General features: G+C 44.6%; 1 protein-coding gene across 1 annotated transcript in view; it reads right to left on the bottom strand.

The window, feature by feature from the left end:
- Positions 1–10,106, bottom strand: part of KIF5C (kinesin family member 5C) — a 216,527-nt gene extending 206,421 nt beyond the window's left edge. The window contains exon 1 of the mRNA XM_030210027.1: positions 9,981–10,106. Within this exon, the coding sequence (XP_030065887.1) occupies positions 9,981–10,106 (126 nt within the window). The remainder of the gene's footprint in view (positions 1–9,980) is intronic.
- Between the last annotated feature and the right edge of the window lie 735 nt (positions 10,107–10,841).

Genomic DNA, 10,841 nt, shown 5'->3' on the forward strand with positions numbered 1-10,841 from the left:
CACTATAGCGAACAGCGCCCATCCTATACAGAAAAAATAGCACAGAAAAATATCCCCCCCCCCCCCCCCCATGCTCAAAAATAATTATATTCAAATTATATGTGCACTGTGAAAGCGAAAGCAAGGGGAAGGACCATGCTTGGCAATCACAGAAAACAGAAGCCAATGTGTGCTTTCACAGGTTTGCTCGGACTCGCACACATTTGTTTCTCAGTACTGGCGCTGAGAGGCTTACATGGACTTCCTTCTGCTTCCAAAAGTAATGAAAACTGGCAGATTTTAAACTGAAAATCAAAAGAAATCCTGTTTCTAACAGTGGCTAATCCAAGTTACAAGAACCTGGCAAGATCCCAAAACAGTACAATACATTTTATGATGCTTATCCTATAAATAAGCAGTGGATTTTCCCCAAGACCATTTTAATAATGGCTTATGGACTTTTCTTTTAGGAAACTATCCAAACATTTTATAAAGCCCGCTAAGCTAACTACTACTACTACTACTATTTAGCATTTCTATAGCGCTACAAGGCATACGCAGCGCTGTACAAACATAGAAGAAAGACAGTCCCTGCTCAAAGAGCTTACAATCTAATAGACAAAAAATAAATAAAGTAAGCAAATCAAATCAATTAATGTGAACGGGAAGGAAGAGAGGAGGGTAGGTGGAGGCGAGTGGTTACAAGTGGTTACGAGTCAAAAGCAATGTTAAAGAGGTGGGTTTTCAGTCTAGATTTAAAGGTGGCCAAGGATGGGGCAAGACGTAGGGGCTCAGGAAGTTTATTCCAGGCGTAGGGTGCAGCGAGATAGAAGGCGCGAAGTCTGGAGTTGGCAGTAGTGGAGAAGGGAACAGATAAGAAGGATTTATCCATGGAGCGGAGTGCACGGGAAGGGGTGTAGGGAAGGACGAGTGTGGAGAGATACTGGGGAGCAGCATAGTGAATACATTTATAGGTTAGTAGAAGAAGTTTGAACAGGATGCGAAAACGGATAGGGAGCCAGTGAAGGGTCTTGAGGAGAGGGGTAGTATGAGTAAAGCGACCCTGGCGGAAGATGAGACGGGCAGCAGAGTTTTGAACCGACTGGAGAGGGGAGAGGTGACTAAGTGGGAGGCCAGCAAGAAGCAGATTGCAGTAGTCTAAACGAGAGGTGACAAGGGTGTGGATGAGGGTTTTGGTAGAGTGCTCGGAAAGAAAGGGGCGGATTTTACGGATGTTGTAAAGAAAGAAACGACAGGTCTTGGCGGTCTGCTGGATATGAGCAGAGAAGGAGAGAGAAGAGTCAAAGATGACCCCAAGGTTTCGAGCTGAGGAGACAGGGAGAATGAGAGAGCCATCAACAGAAATAGAAAACGGGGGGAGCGGGGAGGTGGGTTTGGGGGGGAAAATGAGAAGCTCGGTTTTGGTCATATTTAATTTCAGGTGGCAATGAATTCCAGAGTTTAATTACACGTTGAGTGAAGATTTATTTTCTCCAATTCGTTTTAAATTTACTATTTTGTAGCTTCTATTGCGTGCCTCCTAGTCCTAGTATTTTTAGGAACAGTAAATAAGCGGTTCGCATCTACCCGTTCCACTCCACTCACTATTTTATAGACCTCTATCATATCTCCCCTCAGCCATCTTTTTTCCAAGCTGAACAATCCTAGCCTTTTTAGCCTTTCATAGGGAAGTCCCATCCCCTTTATCATTTTCGTCGCCCTTCTCTGTACCTTTTCTAATTCAACTACATCTTTTTTGAGATGCGGTGACCAGAATTGAACACAATATTCAAGGTGCAGTCACACCATGGCACGATACAAAGGCATTATAACGCCCTCATTTTTGATTTCCATTCCTTTCCTAATAATACCTAACATTGTATTTGCTTTCTTAGCTGCCGCCGCACACCGAGCAGAAGGTTTCAACATATCATCAACGATGACACCTACATCCCTTTCCTGGTCAGCAACTCCTAATGTGGAACATTACATCACGTAGCTATAGTTTGGGTTCCTCTTTCCGACATGTATCACTTTGCACTTGCTCATATTAAACGTCATCTGCCATTTGGATGCCCAGTCTCCCAGTCTCGTAAGGTCCTCTTGTAATTTTTCACAATCCTCTTGCGATTTAACAACCTCCCCCGCCCCCCCACGCCAGTAAGTTTCCAGTGGTTTCAGCACAGTTTTTTTGCACACTGTTCTCAAGAGTATTAGGAGGGCATAGCAAATGACCAACAGCCACTTGACTAAATTTAAATACAATTTGAGGCCATCTCTGGCAAGCACATTCTTTCCTGCGCTAAAGCCCTCTCGGCATTCTGCACAAATTAACACAGCACTTATTGGCTCCAACGCCGGCATTAGATTTTGAACATCAGGCCCCACAGTTGCTAAAGAGCTGCCCTTAACCCCTGCCTGCCCCTAACCAGAATTTGAAGGGAGGACCTGGAAAAATGTAGCTGCACAGTGGCAGCTCCGAGAGACCTAGCAGGAAATACTCATGCTTGCACCAAATTCAGCAAGGAAAGGTATCTGAAGGAAGCTTTAGGAAGAACAGATGGCCCAATGCTCAAAAGCTACCACAAGCATAAACCTGCAGTTAATGCCAGGCGTGCATGCATGTTACTGTGCAACGAATACTCAGCGGGTTCGAGCGCAGGTATTAATGTGCAAGATAGAAATTGTATTGAAGTGTATTTAAATGGATGTTAATGAGACCAGTAAGAATTCCTTCACAACGCAATGCATAGAAGGAAATAATGGTAAAAACATGGTCAGGGGCAGTGTAGGAGGCTGAGGAGAGGATTTCTTGAAACTGAACTGCCAGTTTTTGTTTTGTTTTTTTTTACACTAATGGAAGGAGAAGGGAGAACTGACCATTGGAACAATAGGGCAGTACCCAAGGGCCCACATCACTCTCCCCTTGCCTCCATCTACTGTAGTCACTTCTGATAGGTGATTAGGGGCTCAGGGGTGGCCCAAGACAGTCTGCCGCCTCAAGTGAGGGGATGGTCTGCCGCCCCGGCTCCGCTCTGCCTCCAGTCCAACATCTCCCCCCTTCTTTCCACAAATTTTTCTTCTTTTCTGGCTTTTCAAAAGTTTCCATACACTGCCCTGCCACCGGCCCTGGCCTCTTCTGTCTACTGCGGCCAGCCCCTGCGTCTGAGGAAACAGGAAGTATGTCAGAGAGGCAGGCCATAAGAGAGGAGGAGTTGGTGGCAGGGCTAATACCAACTCCACTGGTTTCCGACACAATTGAGCTCCTTTAATAAGTTGTCTGTGGGTGGTTGCTGGTTGCGTCTTTTTGGGCTGTTCTGTCTCTATCTCCTATTGGTCAAATTTGGTGATGGAATGAGGCTTGGTGCATCTCAAGCCTCATTCTGGCTCCAAATTTTACCAATAGGAGGGTGAGGTGGGTGATGAGGTCATCAGCTGAAGACTCATCATCAGCCCTGCGAGAGGTGGCAGCAGCAGCGGCGAGCTGAGCAGTGACCACGTGGGATTTCAGCAAGAGAGGACTCAAGAGAAAGCATAGCTTATCGCAGTGCAGCAGTAGTGAGTAACCAGTACTCCCCCCTGCTGCTCCTCAGAGAGCTTGGGCTATTTTGGGCTCCTTTCAGGTGCAGATTGGGCTGGGAGGTTTTTTTTTTTCCTATCTGGCAACACCAGGGCAGCATATGGGAACCACTGCCGCCCTGACATTTGGAAAGCAAGAAAATAAAATAAATTCAGGGAAGGAAGAGTGGGGGGGGGGGGGGGCAATGTCAGAGAACAGCAGGTGTGGGGGTGGATGTCACTCCAAAAAGAGTGTTGCCTGAGGCCCCTGCCTCAAGTGGCCAAATGGTAGGGCTGCCACTGTAGGGGCTCATGACCCTTATTGCCTGGGGACCCAGATCACTGTCAGTCTAAAACTTGCAGGAGCCTCCTTCCCAGGGATAAAGACAGACAGGAAGGAACAAACATGTCCATGTGTCAGAACAAAACAACAGTTCTTCTACGCCTAAATATGAGCCCTGCGAAAATTTCATGTGCTAATATTTGTGAAGTGAAGAATAAGCACCAATGTGCACATGCCCTGACAAAAATGGAAGTGTCAGCACACAAGAGCCACACTTACTACAAAATCATCGTGCGCATGTGCCAGGCACGTTCCTCCCTCCACTTAGTTTAACAGCACGATTTAACCATGCACAAAATCTAAATATGATTTGCTTTAAGCAATTCGGCACTATTTTTTCACGTTGCTGTTACATTGTGGGCACGTCTGCATGCGGCTTTGAGCATCAGCCCCAGAAACAGAAAGGAAGATGCTATTTCGAAGGATAGGAATATAGGGGGAGGGGGGGAAGAGAAAGAGGTTATGTGCAAATACACATCTGTGTGACAGACAGATCTGTATGCATCAGACAGAATACATGTGGCTCTTTTTATCAAGGAAAAACAAGTTGAAAGTGTTCTACCGACTGACTGCATGGTTGTGTTCTCTGTGTGAATAGATGGGGAGATGTTAGCATTTTCAGGGGACTGAATGAATTTGAGTGGCTGGGGAAGGTAGGAGTGGATGATTGTAGAAGGGCCGGCTTAACCTTTAGATAACCTGACTGTCAGAAAGGGCAGCAGCCAGCAACAAGCCAATGCCACCAAAGCAAAAACAGGAGAATCAGAGCACACTCTATCCTCAGGGAAATATGCAATTTTCAATTAACCCATTTTGCCCGGTAAACAGCTTTTATAAACTTTCCTCATCCTTTCACATGTATAAAATACTTTTTAATATTGAACTCTGTGTTGAGTTGTGGTGATCAGGATTGTGGAGATTTAAAGATCAGACTCTCTGGAGGAGGGTGCTTAAGAGTGTAAAGGAACATTGAAGGGGAGTGCAACACTGAAGCTCACTTAATGTACTTAATCTAACCATGCACCAGCCCTAGGGTGCAGAGTGAATGAATGAATGCATGTTGAGCTGATCAGAAGCAGGAAGCTCAGCGAGTAGACAGGACAGGGATCAATGGTGAAGGGTTCAGTGAATAGATGGGAAGGGGTTATCAATAGCATGTGGCTGAATAAGCGTACGGGTAGGGGGTGATCACTGGGAAGACCATGAGTGAGCAAGCAGGTTACGAACAGAAGGTGGGGCCAAGTGAGGGTATGGGGGGTATGAGAGGCAGGGAGGTTATAAATGTTGGAAGGCCAAGTGATTGAATGGGACAGTTACAAGTGGCACAAAAGCAGAGAATGCATGTAGAGTTATACATGACAGATTCCGTGAGTGGCTGAGAGTGGAGTGTGTGCAGGAGAAGCTGAATGACCACTCCAGAAAGTCTGGATAAGCGCAGGGAAAAGAGTAGCATTTGATATTAGTAGAAGCATGTTCCAAGTGAGCCCTCCCCTTCTCCTAAACCCCCAATGAAGGTCCTCATTTCTCCCAATGAACTCTTCAATCACATTCGCCTTCGGTCCTGTTTCTCTCTGCGGGCTGAGGAGTGGGAACATCCACCCGCTCTTCACCCAGCACAACGGTGGATCCTGCTTCTCTCTCCTGGCTCTTCAATCAAGACCACAGTCCTACTGCTATCCACCTGCTGTTCAATCAGCACACTGCCTAGGTACCCACAGTTTTGTTTGCACACATGCAAGCAAAGTTATGCATAAGGACAGACTGACTCAAAAATAGGTGGTATTGCCTTATGAAAAGCATGCCTTTAAAAAGTTACTAAATGGATGACTTACTTTTACTACTACTTATTTCTATAGCGCTACAAGGCATACGCAGCGCTGTGCACCATACACAAAAAAGACAGTCCCTGCTCAAAGAGCTTACAATCAACATAAGACAGACAGGCAGACAGAACAATTAAGGGTAAAGGAATAAAGAGGTGAGGATAAAAGGACAGGGCAAGTGAGCAGTGTTCGTAACACAAGTCCCATTGGTCCGCCCTCGCGTCTAAACGTGATGACGTCAGAGGGCGGATCAGTGAGAGGGAAGGGAAGCCAGCAACAGCCAGCCACAGAACGTTGGAGGTGAGGACAGAATCGCGGGAGAATCGCCCCTTCCCTCCCCCCCACTCCGAGTTCCAGTAGTCATCTTAATAGAGTAGGATTTATGGTATTCCCTCAGCAAACAAATATACTGTGTCTTTCATCACAATATAAATATGTGCTTTAAAGTCCTAAAAGTAGGGTCCTATGGGGTTCTGATTGCAGAGAATGAAGCAGAGGATAACACACTAAGATGGGAGGACAGATCTCTGCAGGTGGGGTTTTAGGCAATCACAGGTAGAAGTGGCTCTGTAACCCCCACCCATTCTTCTTTCTGCCAGCAGCAGACTTAACAGGGCAAAACTTTGCCTTGGAAGCCATCAAATTAGCACATCTGTTGAAGGTCTCTCCTAAACATTTGGGTCCTAAGCACATTTCTAGTTTGCTATGCCTTAATCCTGCCCTATTCAGAAAAAAATGGGTTGTGATGCACTGTATAGCACTTACCACCTAAATTGCTGGGCTACAATGTGCACACCAGTTTGATGTCCCAGTCAAATCTTTCATTCCCAGGGTCACAAGAAAATAAGCATTACCATACTGGGTCAGACCAAAGCTTCATCAAGTGAGTATCCTGTTTCCGACAGTGGCCAATCCAGGTCACAAGTACCTGGCAAGATCCCAAAACAGTAAAACAGATTTTATGCTGCTTATCCTAGAAATAAGCAATGGATTTTCCCAAGTCCATCCTAATAATGGACAGAAATTATCAAAACCTTTTTTAAACCCTGCTAAGCTAACTGCATTTACCACATACTCTGGCAAAGAATTCCAGAGTTTAATTACACATTGATTGAAGAAATATTTTCTTGTTTGTTTTAAATTTATTACTTGGTAAGCTTCATTGCGTGCCCCCTAATCCTAGTATTTTTGGAAAAATTAAAGCAAGTGATTCATGTCTACCCATTCCACTCCACTCAGTATTTTATAGGCCTCCATCATATCTCCCCTCAGGCATCTCTTCCACTTTAGCCTTTCCTCATAAGAAAGCTGTTTCATCTGGTTTATCATTTCCGTCACCCTTTCCTGTATCTTTTCTAATTCCGCTATATCTTTTTTGAAATGTGGTGACCAGAATTGCACAAAGTATTCGAGGTGCTGTCACACCATGGAGCAATACAAAGGCATTATAGCAGTCTCATTCTTGTTTTCCATTCATTTCCTAATAATTCCTAACATTCTATTTGCCTTTTTTGCTGCTGCTGCTGCACACTAAACAGAGGGTTTCAATATGTCATTAACGATGACACCTAGATCCTTTTCCTGGGCAGTAACTCCTATGTGGAACCTTGCATCATGCAAATACCATTACCTCTGCTCCCCTCCCCACCTTGCTGTCACTGCTGGAAGGCAGTACTGACAGTCGGGGGGGGGGGGGGAGCAAGGGTCATGGTCATTGCTTAAAAGTGACACCTTGTAGCCCATTTCGGGGCCCCAGAAGCAGACCTGGTGCTGCATGGCCCCCAGCCCAGAACAAATCAAGAACTAAAGCTGAGAGAAAATATAAAGTACGAGTTAAAATAAAGGCTCACTGTTCCAGGTACCAGTTCTGGTTCTGAAGGACATGCAAATGCAAGTAGCAAGAGAAAACTGCTGGATTGAAGAAAAATAAAAAAAGAGCCTAGGCATGTCTCAAAAACCATTTCCCCTGAAACAGAAGTGTACTGCAGACCTCTCTTCAACCACTTCATTGGTTCCCTATCCGTTTCCGCATACAGTTCAAACTCCTCTTATTGACTTACAAGTGCATTCACTCTGCAGCTCCTCAGTACCTCTCCACTCTTATCTCTCCCTACACTCCCACCCTGGGAACTCTGTAAATCTTTCCTATCTGTACCCTTCTCCTCCACTACCAACTCCAGACTCCATTCCTTTTATCTTGCTGCACCACATGCCTGGAATAAACTTCCTGAGACAGTATGTCAAGATCCATCTCTGGCCGTCTTCAAATCTAGGCTAAAAGCCCACCTTTTTGAATCTGCTTTTAACCCCTATTCCCTTGTACAGTACCCAGTCTGTTTTATTATTCCCACCTTAAGTAATTCCCTTATCTGTCCTGTTTGTCTTTCTTGATTAGATTGTAAGCTCTGCTGAGCAGGGACTGTCTCTTACATGTTTAGTGTACAGCACCGTAGCGCTATAGAAAAGAAGTAGTAGTAGTGAAGTGGTAGGCTAGGCTTCAAATCCCAAATCAGCAGACTGGATGGACCGTTCAGGTCTTTATCTGCCGTCATTTATTATCTTACTATGACATGGAGTGACAGAGTAGCTTGGCGGTTAATGTAGTGGCCTAAGAACCTGGGGAACTGCGTTCAGTTCCCACTACAGCTCCTTGTGACCCTGGGCAAGTCACTTAACCCTCTAGTGCCCCAGGTACAAAAAGATTGTGAGCCCACTGGGGACAGAAAAAGCACCTGCATATAATATATGTAAACCACTTTAGTTGTACCCACAGAAAGGTAGAACATCAAATCCATTACCCTTTTTATCCTTTTATTCCTCCTTGTGACCCTTGACAAGTCACTTAACCCTCCATTGCCCGAGGTACAAAAAAAAAGCAAACTTAGATTATGAGCCTACTGGGGACAGAGAACATACCTACATATGATAAATGAAAACCACTTTGGCTGTACCACAAAAAAAAAAAAAAGCCAAATCCATGACAAGCTTTGCCCAAGGTCAAAAGGCATTTTATTCCCCTTTGCTTTGCTGTAGGAACCAATTTCAACTGTCAGCTGTGTGGGTAAGGGACTCAAGCACCTGAAGCCCAACAAAGTCTAAGCCACCTACTGTACAGCCTACAGAGCATCCTATTAATATTCAGCTAGGGAGGCTGACGGCAGAGTCTCAAGAGACCGCTGCCCTCATTGTTTTAACAGGAAACTGGCGTCAGTCACTTCATCTAATCATGCATCCTAAAGACTACGCATGCGCGCTAACAAGCATGACATCATCCTAATCAATGCCGGGGAGGCTGCATCAGCCAAGAGCCAGCAGGAAAACGTCAAAACGAGGCTATTCATTCCGAGCCAGAAACACGCAAAGAGCCACAATGTCAGGGGCAGACCTAATAGGAGTACTTCCATTGGGGGGGGGGGGGGACAAAATCGCATTCCCAATATGAAGAGGTTCTGTCCATTAAATGGATACTCATAATACTTTGAAACAGAGAACTTAAGAGAGGAGACCACTAATAACCCATTATTATTATAGTCATAAACTATTTGCATACTGTGGACCGATAACAGCGATTTCTAAAATGAGTAACTGTCACATTGCAGAATCGGTTCAATATTAATGATCCGCCAAAAGAAAGGGAGTATTTTACATTCTACTTTGCAACTTATTTTTTTTAATATGAATCCAATTGTATTTGCAGATCTTTAGGAACATACAAGCTCTTGTCATCGCCGCTTACAAACGAGCAGGTCACTAAGGGAAACTACGTTTTACAAGGTGGGGGGGGGGGGTCCATTGTAATGGTCACTAAAAGGATTCCTTGATCTGTACCATGCATTTGTAAGCACCACCTTCTGAAAGAGCCACGGAAACAATGTTTTCCCCTCTATTAGTATTTAATTGTTTCGATCAGCCTCGTTAAATGCAGGTGGCAGAAGAGCTGTATTTGCCCGCAGCAAGCAGATTGCAGGATACATTCAGGAGACTCAGAAATCACATCTGTATTTTCTGAGCGCAAGCAGCACACATCCCCAAGGTGAAACTGCACTGGAAATTTCTACAAACTAGTCTTTTGAACAGCTATACAATTAGGCATTATAATCATCACATCGCAGGCATTTTTAACTCGGTGATAATCCAGATTAGTTGTACTATAATCATTTTTTTTTTCATTTTGCAAATATAACAAAATGAAGGCGGTCTATCTATTGCAAATAAAAAATAACATCATCTCAGAATATTTCCGAGTATGCAAAACAGGAATAAAGCGAGAAACTTACCCCGATAACTATAGTGTCATCACCTTTAAATTTTGCAATAAATTTATCGCCTCTTAAGATTTCCGATTCGTTCAGTGGCCTGAACCGGCACATTACTTTTATACTGCATTCAGCTGGGTCCGCCATCTCGTCCGTTTCAAATAGCAAATCCTAAAAGCAATCTGCCAGCAGCCGCCTTATGCATCCGACGTGGACACGGCAAAAAAAACCCTTCACCTTTAGTAAGTCATCTCGCGCTCGGCGGGCTGCAACAAAGCATTCCAGGTGAAGTGTTTGCATCCGCAGTCATAGGTGACTTCAGCCAGCAGCAATATCTATCTGGTGTGCACTATCTTCACAGAAATTGGCTGGTTCGATTTTTCAAGGAGTTCAAAACGCCTCTGATTCAGTTCTTCTCCCCCAGTTCAGATTCCACACCCTCCAGCCAGCGCTGCCATCCTGCATCAGCACCAGCCAGCCGCCTTCTTTCAGCGTTATCCCCAGGGCTTTTTGGTGACTTCGCTGCATTACAGCAATCCCCTCCCAAACCTGCCCTTCCAGCCTTTAGGGGGCCTCGGGAATGCTGGGAGTTTTAGTTCTTTTCACATTCAAGAAACTTTATTGGCATGACAATTTGTACAGGGTAAGAAAATGATACGTCCAGAGGGCAATTCTGAAATCCACTTTTGCGTTGAGATGGTCTTTTTCAAAATTGCCTACACTCTGTGTAGGTAAAAGTATGTGCATAGCTCCACAATGTAGTTCTAGAGGTGGGATTAGAAGGGGGATTGTCCCAAAATTCATGCGTTTCTATTTGTGGTTGTTATTATTATTAGAAATTCTCTTTATTAAACCAACAGCAAAAGCAATCAAATATAATAA

The sequence above is a fragment of the Microcaecilia unicolor genome, chromosome 7 (assembly GCF_901765095.1).
Source record: "Microcaecilia unicolor chromosome 7, aMicUni1.1, whole genome shotgun sequence".
NCBI classification, from domain to species: Eukaryota; Metazoa; Chordata; class Amphibia; order Gymnophiona; family Siphonopidae; genus Microcaecilia; species Microcaecilia unicolor.